This window comes from Melitaea cinxia, chromosome 12 (assembly GCF_905220565.1).
Source record: "Melitaea cinxia chromosome 12, ilMelCinx1.1, whole genome shotgun sequence".
Lineage (NCBI taxonomy): Eukaryota > Metazoa > Arthropoda > Insecta > Lepidoptera > Nymphalidae > Melitaea > Melitaea cinxia.
Genome location: NC_059405.1, coordinates 10,633,230 through 10,650,299, shown reverse-complemented (window position 1 = coordinate 10,650,299; position 17,070 = coordinate 10,633,230). Strand labels below are relative to the sequence as shown.

General features: G+C 31.3%; 2 protein-coding genes across 2 annotated transcripts; one reads left to right on the top strand and one right to left on the bottom strand.

The window, feature by feature from the left end:
- Positions 1 to 4,942: 4,942 nt before the first annotated feature.
- LOC123658231 lies at positions 4,943 to 7,908 on the bottom strand. Its single transcript, XM_045593673.1, has 5 exons — positions 7,839 to 7,908; positions 5,913 to 6,132; positions 5,614 to 5,744; positions 5,300 to 5,452; positions 4,943 to 5,094 (listed from the first exon to the last, which is right to left on the bottom strand). The coding sequence occupies exons 1-5, from the start codon at positions 7,906 to 7,908 to the stop codon at positions 4,943 to 4,945; spliced, it is 726 nt and encodes a 241-aa protein (XP_045449629.1).
- A 7,657-nt stretch (positions 7,909 to 15,565) lies between these two features.
- On the top strand, positions 15,566 to 16,716 carry LOC123658748. The gene is made up of 3 exons (XM_045594089.1): positions 15,566 to 15,684; positions 15,831 to 15,983; positions 16,486 to 16,716. The coding sequence occupies exons 1-3, from the start codon at positions 15,600 to 15,602 to the stop codon at positions 16,635 to 16,637; spliced, it is 390 nt and encodes a 129-aa protein (XP_045450045.1). The 5' UTR covers positions 15,566 to 15,599; the 3' UTR covers positions 16,638 to 16,716.
- The last annotated feature ends 354 nt before the right edge of the window (positions 16,717 to 17,070 follow it).

Below are 17,070 nucleotides of genomic sequence, written 5' to 3'. Positions count from 1 at the left end.
ATAGTGCGCGCTTGCCTAGAAGATGCCTATTCACTCTTGATTTGAAGATACCCAAGTTGTAATTATTTGGAAAAACGGAAGCCGGAAGGGCATTCCAGATTTTTGCGGTGCGTATTAAGAAAGAGGAAGCAAAACGCTTAGTGCGAGATCGTGGGATTTCAACCACGTAGCGGTGCACACTCAAGCGATGCCTAGCGGTTCGGTGGTAGAATGGTGATGGTGGAACCAAATTGTGCAGCTCTGCAGGATGCGTAACTAAAAAGGGTGCATAAGTGAATCAAAATTTTTACTTTGTTGTAAGTCGAATTCACCTACGAGTATTATTGTTACGGGAGTTTTGTAATACTTATTTGCAATTTCTATTTAACTTTTGTGGGATTCCGTTAAGTGATTTTTTTACTAAAAGAACCATATGATGGAAGAGAAGATATCACAAATAATTATATTCTATTATCTATACATATAATAAAATGGTAGGAAAGTCAAAACTGTACCTACATTGAATATTTTTTTAAAAGGATACTTGGGGTGTGATCTACAATCGACACCGAAGCCAAAAATATAGTTTTTAGAATTTTTGTCTGTTTGTCTGTATGTATGTCCGGGATAAACTCAAAAAGTACCGCATGGATTTACTTCAAATTTGGCACAAATATTATGAAGAAGTCGAGTCAACATATAGGATACATATTATCACGCTATCACCTACAGGAAACGAGCAGTGAACCTTTTTTTCTTCAACGCATTCTGTAACAACGTGTAATCTAACGATAAATATTTGAATGTTGTTGTTATTATGTTAATAACTATAGCTAGCTTCACACTATAAATAAAGATTCTGTAGTATATTTAGTATTAGCATTGCACCCGTGCGAGGCCGGGGCGGGTCGCTAGTACATATAATGAAATGGTAGGAAAGTCAAAACTGTACATTGAATATTTAAAAAAAAATACTTGTGGTGTGATTTACAATCGATACCGAAGCCAAAAATATAGTTTTTAGAATTTTTGTCACATTGTTTCTTTGTCTGTAAATGTCCGGGATAAACTCAAAAAGCGCTGCATGGATTTACTTCAAATTTGGCACGAATATTATTAAGAAGTCCGGTCAACATATAAGCTACATATTATCACACTATCACCTACGGGGAACGAGCAGTGAACCTTTATTTCTTCAACGTGTAATCTAACGACGCATATTTGAATGTTGTTGTTATTATGTTAATAACCATGCTATAAGCTAGCTTCACACTATAAATAAAGACATTCTGTACTATATTTAGTACCAGCATTGCACCCGTGCGAAGCCGGGACGGGTCGCTAGTGATAAATAATATCGAAAAAGACGTCTTGCTGTTATGTGTCAGTCATCCTACCGATTACCAATTAATATAGCAATATAAGCATAACAAAACCTAATCTTTTAAGTTTTTTTGACGTGATAACGTCTTATAAATCGATGAACACCGGCTGCACGCACGAAAAAGTGTCACGTTCCGCCTAAGCCTGAGCATGCAAGCGAGAGCGCGAAATAAGCGATAGAGAGGCACGATCGGCCCAAGCGTTGGCTTGTGATACATTTATATCTCTTCTCGCTGGACGTCAGCCTATCAGTTCAAAATAAATTCAGTGATAATAATTCAATTCAATTTATAAAAGTATGCAATTTATTTTTCATCGACGTTTCTTTATGACGTTATCACTTATCACGTAAAACGTTCGTAAACCGACTTTACAGACAACTACTTTTTTATAGTTATGTCGTTTATATAAATAACTTATTGAAATATTTATTTAACAACTAAAAAAATAAGATTTTTCGATAAAATACTTAACATTCTTTCAAATATAAATAACCTAATATTGTAAATGCAACAATTTGTTAATAATTTCTTTATTATCCTTTTTCGTTCCTTGAATTAGATGTTAATGGAAAACTGCGAAGTTTATAAGGGAAAAAGAAAAGTGAAATGTCGGCTTGAGTTCATATTTTATGTAAGCAGTTTGTTAAAGTAAATCGAGATACTTTTTAATTTCAATGTAATCATCGTCTGAAATTAAGGAGAGTAAAAAATGTGTTTTAAATATTGTAATGTCTCATATTACCCTACTTGGTTTAGTCAATAATACTTTCATCAGAGTTTTGTGGTTTTTTTTTTTTTTTTTTATGTCACTAGGTCGGCAAACAAGCGTACGGCTCACCTGATGGTAAGCGATTACCGTAGCTTATAGACGCCTGCAACACCAGAAGCATCGCAAGCGCGTTACCGACCCAATCCCCAATCCCCCCAGGAGCTCTCTCGATAAAGTTGTCATGCGCTATCTAAAGTAAAACAAGTAATATATGTAAAGCAAAAGGTAAAATTTATAACTATTGTTATATTCTAACCTCGAACAGAGCACTAAAATTTTTACGGAAATATATTATATCTTTATACATAAACATTTTAACAATATAAACAATCTTATCTTAATTTTATAATAGTGTTGTAAGAGATCTTAAGCAAATTTTACCTCTAAAGTAAAATGTTTACTTTGTAAAAGTAAGATATTTCAAAGCCACATAAATTTTATTTTGAAGGTACAAAGAGTAAAACAAACAAAAAAACACGTTCAAGCAAGATACATAAGTATTACTTCGCAACTAAAGATTTAAGAAATGAAAACTGGCAATACTTAAACCTCAGTGACATAAATTGCCTTGCCTTAAATACGGTTGATTATGTTAGATTATTAAATAGAATTTATTAAAAAACTTTGTGATGGGTCTAATTTGCATAAATGTAGTTATATATATTATAGTACAGTGGTCGACAAAGAATTCACCTTGAAACATCCCACTGCTGGGTATAGGCCTCTTTCTCAATGTAGTAGAAGGGTCCGCTTAATCCACCTTGCTACTCCACTGCGGGTTGACGGATAATACATATATCCCTAATATGAGTAACGATCGCTATCATGTGTATATGATAACAATTGGTACTTACAGCCTAACGTGACCGATTATTAGATATATTTAAGTTTTGATACGTACCAGATTTTTCTATCTTTTCAAACTACCGATAGCGCTGAAGACTCGCTAACGAAGCTCAACAATTTGTGGAATCCATGCAAATACATAGACTCGTTACATAATATTTATGGTAAGGTTTTCAAACGTATAATTTGTTTTCGTTTCATCAATTAATAGGTACATGAAAAAAAGTTACATTTCTTTTCTATTTACTCGTATGAATAGAATTGCCAGTGATGTACTCTTTTATTAGGTATTGTGACTACTATAGAATATTACGAATCTTGTTTTAGTCTTTGCCTTTGTCGCTGCCGGAACCAGAGAGGGCGCCACTCACCTCTGAAGGATGTTACATGCAGTGTATACTGACTCCAAAAGATGGAGCTGTTATGATAGATGCAGGTATTAAAATTTAACTTAAACAACCTAATTACCTTATTCAAATAGGTTATTACCATAATTCATATATTCAATTTAATATATAAGTTTAATCTTTTTCTGCAACGCGTTTCATAGTTATGATGAAAACTACCGAAACATGTTAAAAAGTATGTTTGTTTTTTATTGAAAATACTATTGTTAAAATAGTTCGTCATAAATATATTATACAGAATATAAAAACATTAAAAATACTGTATTGTGTATTTGTGCGCAGCACAAAATACAAATGTATTGCGAAAGAAAACTTTAACACGCTCATTATGTTTCTTACCAATTTATTTTATTACTTATTTTAATAATATTTTAAAGTAAATTGAATTATTTTCCCACTCCTATTTTTTTTAATTTTTTAATTTTGGAGAATAGATAAGCAAGTTCATTTTTTAACATTGGATCAATAGTTCTCGAGTGATTATTATTCAGCAGTGATCATTAAATTATATTCATTTATGTGTGTATTTAGGTAATATACAAACACAAATGATACACACTCTTGTACTTTTGGATACATATAAAAATCTTGTAACAAAAGCAATAAACTATTTAATTAGTTTCAATTATAAATTGCAATATGTATTTCGATTATTTAAAAATTCCGTACTCATTGGCTTAAAGATCAAAGAATGCAAGTAACCTTGAGCGCGCTAAAGTTGTTGATTATAGTGTAATATTAATATTTTTGTTTGGAAGTACTATGATGTACTTTAAAAAGTTAATAAAAGCAAGGTTAAATTAAATGAACAGGCAAAGTGTGTTTTTAGGGTTCCGTACCTCAAAAGGAAAAACGGAACCCTTATAATATCACTTTGTTGTCCGTCTGTATATCAAGACCCCATTTTCTCAGGGACGCTTTCAGTTATCAAGCTGAAACTTATAAAATAATCAAGTCTACTGTTGTTCCTTGGAGTTGTGAAAAAATTAAACTTCTAAGACAACACAATCAAAAGATACAGCCGTTTATTCTGCAAATTTTCGACACTCGCAAGGGAATCAAAACCTACAGGGTACTTCCCGTGAACTCGGAATCTTAAAATTTGGTACGAAGAAACGTCTTATAGTATAAATAAAGGAAAAATTGCAAAAAGCATAAATTTTTGGTTACATCATATAATAAAAATATTTTTAATATTTTTTGTACGGAACCCTAGGTGCGAGTGCGACTCGCACTTGGCCTGTTTTTTTTTTTTGTAATAACTGAAATGAATTGAAGTAAGTAGGTACTATGATGACTTTTTTTCGGCCTTCGTAACGCATCATTTGTCGTTAAATATACATTGTTTTGAAATTAGAGGAAATTAATAACAAATAATGTTTGTAAACATATATTTGATGCAATTTTTTACATAATATTTATATTTTGTGTTATACTACGATTAATTATTTAAATTTGTATGCTCATGAATCACTGATAATTTTAAGTTTTAGCATGAAGTGTGTTATCATGAGAATCATATACATAATTATATAGAACAAAAAATGTTTATATTTTTAGCAAGTACCGAAATCCCTCAAAGGCGTTGAGAGGAAATAATTTTTGAACATGCTGAAAAAACGTTTCGCGAATTCTGCCATAAAATTCGTCCCATAACGTACTGTCATAAATTTCCAGTTCTGATTTAAAAGATAATGCATGATGTCACCTGAAAAAAAAAACGTTTCAAAATAAAATTAAAATCACTATAAAAATAATTAATTACTTGTGAAACTAGATTTTCACGAAGTTTAAGATCTTTTACTGCTATTTGTTGTTACTGCTGTGTGTTCTATGTGGTACATCAACGCCCAGCCTAAACTAAAATATACCATGGAAGAAAAAGTGGCCTATTAGTTGTAATATTTACTTACTTTTTTCTTTGTCTCCGTAGTAAAGATTGGAAAAACTTATATTTGCATTGTCTCTTACATCGTACCAGTAGTCGTAACTCATCAGTTCGAAATACTTTTTACCGTTTTTGTCCACAATGTCAAACGGAATTACCATACCAACTTGTAAATTTTCTAAAATTAACATCAAAAATTTAATAAGACGTTAGTTATACGAATTACAATTCAAAATTGTACGATGATAACAAATTATTATACTTTTACAATTTAACAATGTACACTATGTTGGCTTCCTATAAAATAAATAAATGTGCTACTTTACTTAGATTACTTACTGAGAGATACGATGCTATAGCCTTCGCCATTAATCGGTAAAAATAATACCGACCCATCTGCCTTATATAAACATTTTGTAAGTATATCCGTATGGAAGGTTACATGGGAGATGTTATTAACTAGATTTATTCTGTAAAATAGAAGTTTTTTTTAATATTTATAACAAGACTATTATGGACTTAATTTTCTTTTAATCTTCTTCTCTTTAATATTATTTTAGTGTCAAATATGAAATTGTTTTAATCACAGCAAGCCATAGAATATTTATAAAATAAAAGTATTAAATTACAATACTAACCCAAAGTCATCCAAAATTGCATTCTCTAGTCCTTCAATTTCTAGATCCTTCGCTTCAAGCAAAAAGCCGTCTCTGTCAACTTTAACATAATCTATCTTCAACTTATCTAATGCGGGAACATTAATGGTAAGACCGTCGTCAGGGTTGGTACGACCATTGCCTTTGTTGAATATCGTCAAGAAATGGTTGTCTTGAAGAATACATTTCAGTGGTAGTGGTTCTGTCAGGACAAAAATGTTTAGTATAGTATTGTTTTATTGTAAAATAAGACGGCCTATCGCCCAATTACTATTACTATCTAAGAGGCCATTTTATTTCATTACTTTTTAGTACTGTGATTTAGCGGTGAATAAAAGGATAGATGAGATTTTTCTGTCAGTTTAATATATAATACATAATTATGTCGGATGATAGCAGTAAAATATATTTTTATTGCATACTAGCATTCGGATCCGGCTTTGCACGGGTATTAAACAAAATTTTCAATTTTATTTTATTTCCCTATTTTATTTTTTTATTTTATTTTGATAATATAATATAGCCTTTGTCACCCGCGGATAATGTAGCTGCCCAACAGTGAAAGAATTTTTCAAATCAGTTTAGTAGTTTTAGCCTTTTAAATATTTCATCTTTATAATATTAGTGTAGATAATTTCGCATTTGAGCATGATTAATGTCAAATATTAAAACTTTATAATTTTTTTCTCGTGCATCTCTTTGTTAAGTTTGTTTGTATAGCACAAACAAAGGATATATGTGTGTAATATAAAAAAAATCGTGAAATCGTACTTAATAAATAAATAAAATAAATATTTATACAATACACACGGTCGTCTGTTCCTAAAGTAAGCAACTTAATGCTTGTGTTATAGGTAACAGCCGACTGGTATAGCTACACATATTTTTTTCGATAAACATATTTATAAATAATACATATATAAATATATAAATAAATATTTATATTACACGTAGACTCGGGGTAGGAATCGAACCCACAACCCTCGGAGCAGAAAGCAGGGTCACTACAAACTGCGCCAACGGGCTATTAGCGGCCTTAATTTTTAGTATATTAAAAAAATACATTTTTTACTACATATATATAATTGTTGGTATTAGAAATAAGGCAAATGTTACAAAATAAATAAATAAACGCTTCCCACTTAACGGCCCCCAGCGGTATTTACTCCTGGGGTCCGGAAGCATACAAAACACAAGAACTCGGACCACGACAAACTATCTATCTATATGACAAATACAAATGTACGTCATGAACGTAAACCGAACCTGCGAACCCCAGCGCAACAACCAGTTCTGTGACCGCTGCACCAGCGCAGCGTTTATGTATATTTTTGCATCAACGAAATCTAACGTGCCTTGTTGTTGTGTGTTTATATAATTATATACAAATATTTTTTGTGATATGTTTTATGTCGAGACTACTAAACAGGATTTTTACTAAACTAAAGGCCATTGAATGTGAAATGAATGTGTCTGTTGAATTTCTTTATCATAATGGTATATTTATACTGTGTGGCTACGGTACTAAAGAATATAGCCATCCCCTCTCTTCCCGTGGGTGTCGTAAGAGGCGACTAAGGAATAACACAGTTCCACTACCACCTTGGAACTTAAAAAGCTGACCGGTGGCGGGATAACCATCCAACTGCTGGCTTTGAAATACACAGGCCGAAGACGGGCAGCAGCGTCTTCGGTGCGACAAAGCTAGCCCTGCGGTCACCAACCCGCCTGCCCAGCGTGGTGACTATGGGCAAAACACATGTGTTCACGTTATTTTTGGCGTAAACTTGTGGAGGCCTATGTCCAGCAGTGGACTGTATAGGCTGTAATGATGAATGGTATATTTGGTTGTATAATTAAACATTAATTTTTAATATAAAATTTTTATAACTGAATAAAGTAACTTACGTGTAGCCGAGATACTCGTCAGCTGCACTGCCAATAATATAAAGTACAACGAATAACTCATGATGGCCATTAAGGCTCAGACCTAGTAACGAAGTGTGCATCGAGTTTTCTTCCCCGTACTTTTATATATACATCTATTTTATTTTAGACAAGATACAATTTTATTTACTCCATTTAAAGTCACTGTTAACTGGATTTTGTAACCTTTTGTATATTATAAATATCGCACCTTTCATAAACCTGAGCAAATCAGGTTAAAGATTCTGGTTTGATTGAAACTTAACGTAAAAATAGTAATGACATCTACTGTTGTTTTTTTATTGATATGTAATTAACAATGTGAATGTTTATGATATCATACTAAGAATAGTAAAAGGAAGGATATATACATATATATTCACATATATTTATATGAATTAAATCAAAACTCTAATCTTTGAAATTATAAAGATTTATAAAAAATACAAAAAAAAATAGAAAATAAATGCTATATAGTTTTATGCTTCTTATTTCTTGAGGAGATTGGATAAATATGACTAACTCTTAAGTAAACTTTTTAAATAAAAGAAAATAATTTTCCAAGTCAGTTCACTATTTCGGAAGATATCGAGAAACTTACAAAACGTATATACGACGACCGAATATAACCCTCCTTTTTTGCGATCGGTTGAAAATAAATGAATTGTCATTGACATTTTTAATCAGACTAAGATTAATACTAAAACTACTGTATAAAGCTTTAAAATGTCATATAGTAAATAAATAAATATCATATAGGTAACATACCCACACGGTCGTCTGTTCCTATGGTAAGTAACTTAATGCTTGTGTTACAGGTAACAGCCGACTGTTATTTCTATATTTTTTTTTAATAAATATTCATAGAAATAATACATATATAAATATAAAATACAAATATTACACCCAGACTCAGGCGGGAATCGAACCCGCAACCCGTGGAACAGAAAGCAGGGCCACTACAAACTGCGCCAACGGGCTAGTCTAATAAACGCTAATTTTGTGTGTAGTTTTGATATAAACAAAATGCTGTCTCGTAATCATTTAATAATACTTATAATAATAATTATTTTATTTATTTAAGACTTACAGTCTACATGTTAGAACGATATCTGTCATTTTGTATTTCATTTCCGTTCTACTTTGTATCTTTTCGTTTTAAGCGAATATTGATTTTATATACCTATTATCTCCACTTCCATTATCTCTTCAAAGTAATAATAGCTCAGAAATCTCAAGATATTTCATAATTATAAAATATTTCTCTTAACGAACGCTAAAGCCTGTAATATCCCACTGCTGGGCATAGGCAACTTTCCCCATGTAGGAGAAGGGTCAGAGCTTAATCCACCACGCTGCTCAACTATGGGCTGGTGGATATATTCCCTACTATGAATAACGATCTCTATCAAATGCACATGATAAGAACCGGGACTGACGGCTTAACGTGCTCTCCGAGGCACGGTGGGGAGACACGCAATGACTGCACAAACACCCAGACCACGGCAAACATCTATATGGCCAATACAAATTTTTGTCAGGTGGGGGCGATCGAACTCGCAACAGCCAGCGCAACAGCAACAAACCAGTGCTGTGACCGTTGCGCCAACGCGTCATCTTGTGCCAACGCGTCGTCTTGCGCCAACGCGACGTCTTGCGCCAACAAGTTGTCAACTTAACGTTCGGTATTTATTAATTAAAGGTATTTGCATAGTCTATGTTTCCAGACAAATTTCCAACAGTTCTTGCTGTCGGGCAGTTATAGCGTCAATTTTGAAAAGCGATTAATTTAAAAGTATAATTATGAATTAAAAAAATGTCATTTGAATTTTAATTTTTTTTTCAATTATTTAAATTTAAATAAATCATTGTAATTTATTCATAGAATATACTTAAAAAAAAGCTAATGCTATAACAAAAACTTAACGATACACGCATTCTAACTAAAAGTTTTGTTTTTAGGGTTCCGTACCCAAAGGGTAAAACGTTCGTCCTTCCGTGCGTCCGTCTGTCACCAGGCTGTATCTCAGGAACCATGATAGTTAGTTAAAATTTTCACAAACGATGTATTTCTATTACCGAATGAAAACAAATACTAAAAATTAGATATAATAATTGTTTAAGGGGTCTCCCATACAACAAGAGTAATTTTTGAATTTCATGAATCTCATGAAAGATCTCTCCGCTCTTCAAATAATCTCATCTACTTTCTACTCCTATTCATAGGTCTGGGTTTTTGTCTGATTCATTTGCTGTTTCTGCTGTTCGTCTCTGGAATACGTCACCCGAGTCCATCCGTAAAGCTCCTTCACGTAACTCATTTAAGAGGCAAGTCAAGGGGTTCTTCTTAGCCAAAATTTAACCTAATTTGGTGAACTCAATAAACACTGTAACTGTGTTTTGATTATTATTGTCGTCAGCTTATTAAGTATTATGTATGTATGTATTTATGCATGTATGTACCTATGTATGTATGTATGTATGTATGAATGCCAGCTTGTATCTGTTTATGTATTTTTATATTTTAATGGAATATATATATACTAAACTAACGTTACTGTATATTTCCTCCCTTTTTTCTTCTTTATCTGAATTTTACTAATACTCGATTTTGCGCACCTACAAACATCTGCTCTTGTACGTCCTAAGATTGGCTGGTAGAGAATGCTTTTAGCATTAAGCCCGCCTTTTGTACAATTCTTTAATGTATTGTGCAATAAAGTATTAATAAATAAATAAATAAACCCTTCGTGCGCGAGTTCGACTCGCACTTGGCCTGTTTTTTTTTTCATAAACAGAATCAAGAAGTTATGCGTATGATTGCTAGGAAATAAATATTCTGTAATGGCTAAACTACTCGTATCTTCCGTTATAATCAATTAACACTGCAACATAAATGTGGACAAAGCTTGAATTTTCAGTGAACTACAATGAGGCACATTCCTAAATTTCGTTATGTATGTACCTTTTATTTACTAGCTATTGCTAGTTGACGGCCTGAACTTTGTTACCGACACACACACTCAATGATACTAAACATTCTAGACTATGGAAATACTCAAAAACAAATGTACAAAAATAAATACTTCTTGAAATTACTTCTTTCAGCAATCTTTTATCTTCAGAAGCCTTATCGCTTTTAGAGCGTCATTATTAATTCGAGTATAAATAATATTAACGAAGTGCTATTATAAGAGTAAAAAATTCAATGTATGAATAGATCTTAAACAAATAAGCTAATATTTAATGAAATATTGACATTTATTAAGTTACAAATTCTAAAAAGTGCTCATGACCGTAACGACGGTTACTATCAACTCAAAATAAACAACAATACACAGGGATACGGGTCCGGTGAGGGATCGCGCGTCTTAACCATCCATGAGGCTCAGGACCGGAGGCATGAAATTGAAGGATAAGTCAAATCATTCTCTCTTTGAGCATGTCTCCGACTGCATATTATCTACGACGTTGCATAAAGTTTCGAAGGACTACCGTATTAATATATTTTAAATGTACAGCACAAAATGTTTGATATTGTTTCTATTTATTTCGCTGACTTTGTGTGCATATTGAATTTTTATCTTGTTCCAGCTTTTTCAGTTGATTTTCTATTAGTTGTTCTTCACGCAGGCGGGTTTTTTGTTTTTTTTTTTAATTATTATTTTATTTATGTTTTTTTAGTCAGACAAATTACGTAATCGGTTCAATTCATTAAAACAGTTTACATCATGTGGTTGATTAAGTAATTTTTTAGGGTCAAGAGAACTGATAGCAAGCCCGGAGAAAGATCTCACTCTGCTCAAAGCAACGTAAGCCTGACCTTTAGCAAATAGGTGACTGCTTAAGTCAACAACTATTAGTTTTAATATAATGAAATTATTATTAAAATTATTTGTTTGTATTTGGTATTATATATTTGTTATTGATTTTATTAATGTAATTGTAAATTGGTGTGACATTTATTAATTTTTATTTGTAATTTAAATTGTATATTTTTTTTAACCATTGTATTTTATTAGAAAGGCTACACCCCGAAGTTGATCGTCGCGTAGGAGGCGAGTTTGGCATGGCATAGGCTAGGGAAAGAGCAAAGTCCACATTTTTTAAACTTTAATATTGTATTTCTTTATTAGTATTACGGTAATAATAATCATGATATACCTTTTTAAAATCCTTGTATTTTGCCCTTCATTTGATACCCATATTGTAGTTTTCGAGAAAAAATTTTTTTTTTCATTAACTACAATGGCTTCGCGCAGCCGCCATGTTTGATTTTTTTTAATGTCACCTATCTAAGAACACTTGGGCAGCTAAGACGAACCTAACGATACCTCAGTTATAAAAATCCGTTCAGTGGTTCTGTAAATATGAGGTAGTAAAGAATATTACATACATACATACATACAAGATACGCGCGACATAACCCTTCCTTGGCAGTCGGGTAAAAAATGGATAAAAAGATTTTCTAAGTACACAAAAAAAGTACCTACTAACAATAACATAGGTTAAGTGTACATTGTAAGTAGCAACTAAGTATACGTATATTGTAGTTAACAAATAAGTGTACATATAATAAAAATAATAACTAAAAAATAACAATATGTAATGTAGAATAGTCTTGGTCAGTGGACTCGTGTCAATTTTTAGAGATTCTAAGGCTAGCTATTATGTTTTCTAAAGTTGCAGTGAAATACCGATGCATGTTTAAACAAAAAAAAAATGGAACGACAAAAGCACGGGCATTATAAAAGCCTGTGGATATATAACTTACATAAATATAAATAAACAACAATATCATATTTCACATATAAATTTAACAATTATTATATACATAAGTGTGTTGATACATATATAAACGGCAATGACAATGACATGCAAAATGCTCCCAAATTTTTAAGACAGGCGTTTTTGTTGATCATGATTATTATAACAAACGAAGAATAGTTTTGCGATGTATACATATGTTGGTTTAAAAGTATGGTTATTCTTTAGTAATATCTAATAAAATTTGTATGTAACAAAATAATATAGGTATTCCAGTTGTGGGCACTTAAGTTTAGGAATTTAATTTTCTTGTAATTGCCTAAGAAGAATGAAGCTTTTTATATTATTATTTGTAAAAGCTTTTCTTTGAAAACAAGTAAACAAAATTACAACACACAAGTTATGGAACCCTGATCCCACGAATATGATGACGTACCAAATTCATGGAACCTTCCCAAGCGACCACTTTGCTACCACCTGGCGACCACCCTACGAGTTTCCCACATTAGCCGAGTTTCCCCTATTAACCTTTTAATGCTCCGCTGTTTTAATTTCTAACTTTATTAATTGTAACATTATTTTGATCACTTTTTAGTCCCATTTCGACTGAAGCAGTCGTTAGTCATAAGATTTAGTTTTAAGGTAATAACTGTATTAATATATGATTAATACATAATTAATAATCATTCGCTTTTTTTAACTTGCTGACTGCCGTAAACGTAATTCACAAGTATACGGAATTCGTCGTCAACAAATAAAACAAAATGTTTTCAATATTATTAAAGTATGTGGGTGATAATGATATATAGTTCTTTAGGGTATGTATAAAAAAAAAAACCGTCTGAATTTCGAACTTGATATCATTGAAATAGTGTTCAATGTCCCTTTGTAATTTTGTCCGTGGAACAGCCTTTTATTTACGCTAACCGTGACAAATTTAAATTAGAAAAAACCAAGTAATAGAAGTATAAAAGCTTAGTTGGGAAGAATTTAGTCACAGTTGACAAATTCATTATTCAGTCATGGGTACTTTATTGTACTTAGTAACTATTGCAATACAGTTCACAATTGGTTTGGCATTGTGTAAGTTAATTTATTACAGTTAATACATTTTAATTTAATCTGTATACGATATAAACTAAACTATTTTTCAAAAACATTCTTTTTTAAAATAATTATATAAAATAAAAATATTGTTATACAAAATTTGTTACAGCGAATATTCCAGTAAAATGTATTTTCCGTGATGGAAATTACTCAAACTCGCTTAATACTATTACAACCAATCCTATAAACATTGATCACAATGGTTGGATACTTCAAATAGACGATGTTAAGTCTCTGGGGATGAACAGCGCCATATTAGATGATTTATCGTAAGTTTTACTAAAACTTAAACAATTAAGTAGTTTAGCATTAACAATAAAGTCCCGCCGGTGAAATAATTTTATTGCACCATATTTTGTGTAGAACTACTAACTACTAAATAATAAAATAATTGTGTTTGCAGACAAACGAAAAAAAACCGACTTCAATTACATCGACAAGTAATACAACGTAGATCGACGAAAAAATAGTCAAGTAACTACGCGTTATGAAAGATTACTCAAAAAGTAGTTATCAGATCTCAATAAAATTTATATGTGACCACATGACAAACATCAGCTTTCGACTAAATTAAAAATTATTAAAATCGGTACACCCAGTAAAAAGTTATTGCGGATTTTCAAGAAGTTCCCTCGATTTCTCTGGGATCCCATCATCAGATCCTAGTTTCCTTATCATGGTACCAAACTAGGGATATCCCCTTTCCAACAAAAAAAAAGAATATATCAAAATCGGTACATCCAGTAAAAAGTTATTGTGGATTTTCAAGAGTTTCCTTCGATTTCTCTGGGATCCCATCATCAGGTCCTGGTTTCCTTATCATGGTACTAAACTTGGGATATCTTCTTTCCAACAAAAAAAGAATTATCAAAATCGGTACATTCAGTAGAAAGTTATGTGGTATAATACAACGTAGGTCGTCAAAAAAAAGCGTCAAGTAAAAACGCATTATTAGATATAGCTCGAAAAGTAGTTGTTAGATCTCAAATAAATTTAAATGGGACCAATCGGCACACACCACCTTTCGATTAAAAGAAAATTTGTCGAAATCGCTCCACCCAGTCAAAAGTTCTGATGTAACATACATAAAAAAAAAATACATTCGAATTGAGAACCTCCTCCTTTTTTGGAAGTCGGTTAAAAAGGACAACCACGACGATAACGATAGGATAACCTTCAATTCATAGATTACTTTCTTTAAATTAGAAATGTGAAAATTGTGAAAATGAGTCACTATAAACTAACAAGAAATATTACAAATCACACATTAAAAATACCTAGGCATAGTAATTTTTATGGAAAACGTACGCTTGAATATATTATTCCTTTCCTAATAAATAATCTGCCATCGAATTTAAAAAAAAAAAATTCAAAAAAATAACTATAAAAACATATTTAAAAAATTCTTTTTAGAACAACTTAAAGAGAGAGATTGACATGACCGCATTTATTATTTTTATTATGATTATTACTTTTTTTATATTTGTATAGCTTTATATCATATTTTTATGTTAGTATATAATATCGTATGTACTTTAGTATTATTACTTTAGAAACACAGTGCACTGTTAAACTATTCATTGTTTTTGCTGCACTGTTTATCACATAAATTGTATCTTTTTTTCTTCTGTAAATAAATAAATAAATAAATAAATAAATAAATAAATAGCTATATCGCTGCTTGGATCCAATAAATTAAAAGTGTTAGTTTTTAGTGATCAATTACAATTATCTATAAGATAAAAGCAAAGCATTTTTTTTTTGAATTGTCATAAAGTTGAAGTGAGTATTTTTTTTAATAATAATTGCGTTTATTATTCCAGAATCAATTTTGACACTAAGGTTGAGCAAATTACCTTCCATACGGATATGGAAGTAACATTTAATTACAAAACGGATGGAACACTTTTTTCAAAGCCTATTGAGGGAGAAGGACCCGCTGAAGTACAAATAAGTAAGATTTACAAAGAAGTAATATTCATTTATTTACGTTATTGTTACAAAATAACTAAGATGTGGTAACTATTCAAACTAATGTTACACAATCATATGTTATCGCCTCATACAGTAATGTGACATTTTTTTTTTTTAATTTTACAGAAAATATTCAAATGTATATGAACATGCATTTTGAAATTATTGAAAAAGATGGTAACAAATATTTCGATCTAAAGGATTTCGACATTTCGTACAATATAAGAGGCATGGCTGAATTCACGTTCTCGAATCTTTATTATGGAGACAAAGAACAAAGTGAGTTTAATTTTTTTAATAAGTATAGTTTAAAATTATTCAGTTTGCCGCGCCGGGCGTATTTCGAAGATGTAAGGTTTACATAAAATACGCATTTCTTTTTCTTTTTTGACAAAATATTTAATAAATGTGTACGGGTTACCGCACATTTAGCAATGTACCTAATTGTCCCTGCAATCTAATAACGTCCTTTAATTTAGGTTAGTTCTAGTGAAATTGCTGTTTTCATATACCTAAGATTTTCGTACTCCACATATGACGTCTGTACTTCTGCCTGTATATACTTACAATTATCTTAATAAACTTAGTGTTAGACCGACTTTCATTGGGTTTGGTATACCTCATGACCTTCCCTCGCATGTCATCTTTCACTCACAAATAGGCTGTACACATTACAAAATATTTATATTTCCACAAAACAATTTTAATACAGAATTGTGATTTTTTTACAGTTTTAAAGATAATTTTTTTCTCTATTTAAATTATTGTGTTTTACTTTCAGGTGACACAATGCATTCCCTCATAAATGAAAATTGGAAAGATTTTATAGCTGAATTCGGAATGTTCTTTTTTTCCGAATTTGGTGCCAGTCTTTTTAAGGTGTTTAAAGACTATGATCTCGACACTCCTATTAGAAGTTCCTCTTCATGCTAAAGAAACTAATTACAATTTTATTTTGTCTGTATGGTGTGTTTTATATCTACATATAATAAAAAATCAACAGATGCTTTATTTTTATTGTGTATTCCGTAAAATTTCAAAAATAAATACCATATACATAATTATGTAGCATTTTAGATACAAAGCTTTTATTTGCCACCACTGTTTGGCACCTTATCATAAGTATTGATCATCTTAACTTTCATTATTAATTCATCCATTAAGAGTATCCAGATTTATTAAAAGGTATACAAAGAGATATCAATGTAACTAATAAAAAATAAAACAAACGGGGTGAGCTAAATAAAACCGTTTAAAAAGCTTGAGTCTGATAATTTTAGTCAATACGTACACTAAGTATTTTTTCTAAAGACAGTTTCTAAACTGGGGTCAATTTTTCGGTGAAGGACATTGATTAATATTGGGA

Coding starts and splice junctions, on each gene's coding strand:
- LOC123658231 (XM_045593673.1), bottom strand. CDS start 7,908: ATGGCCATCATGAGTTATTCGTTGTACTTTATATTATTGGCAGTGCAG. Junction 6,133..7,838: donor GACGAGTATCTCGGCTACAC/GTAAGTTACTTT, acceptor TTGTCCTGACAG/AACCACTACCACTGAAATGT. Junction 5,453..5,613: donor CTATAGCATCGTATCTCTCA/GTAAGTAATCTA, acceptor TGTTAATTTTAG/AAAATTTACAAGTTGGTATG.
- LOC123658748 (XM_045594089.1), top strand. CDS start 15,600: ATGGAAGTAACATTTAATTACAAAACGGATGGAACACTTTTTTCAAAG. Junction 15,685..15,830: donor ACCCGCTGAAGTACAAATAA/GTAAGATTTACA, acceptor TTAATTTTACAG/AAAATATTCAAATGTATATG. Junction 15,984..16,485: donor TTATGGAGACAAAGAACAAA/GTGAGTTTAATT, acceptor TTTTACTTTCAG/GTGACACAATGCATTCCCTC.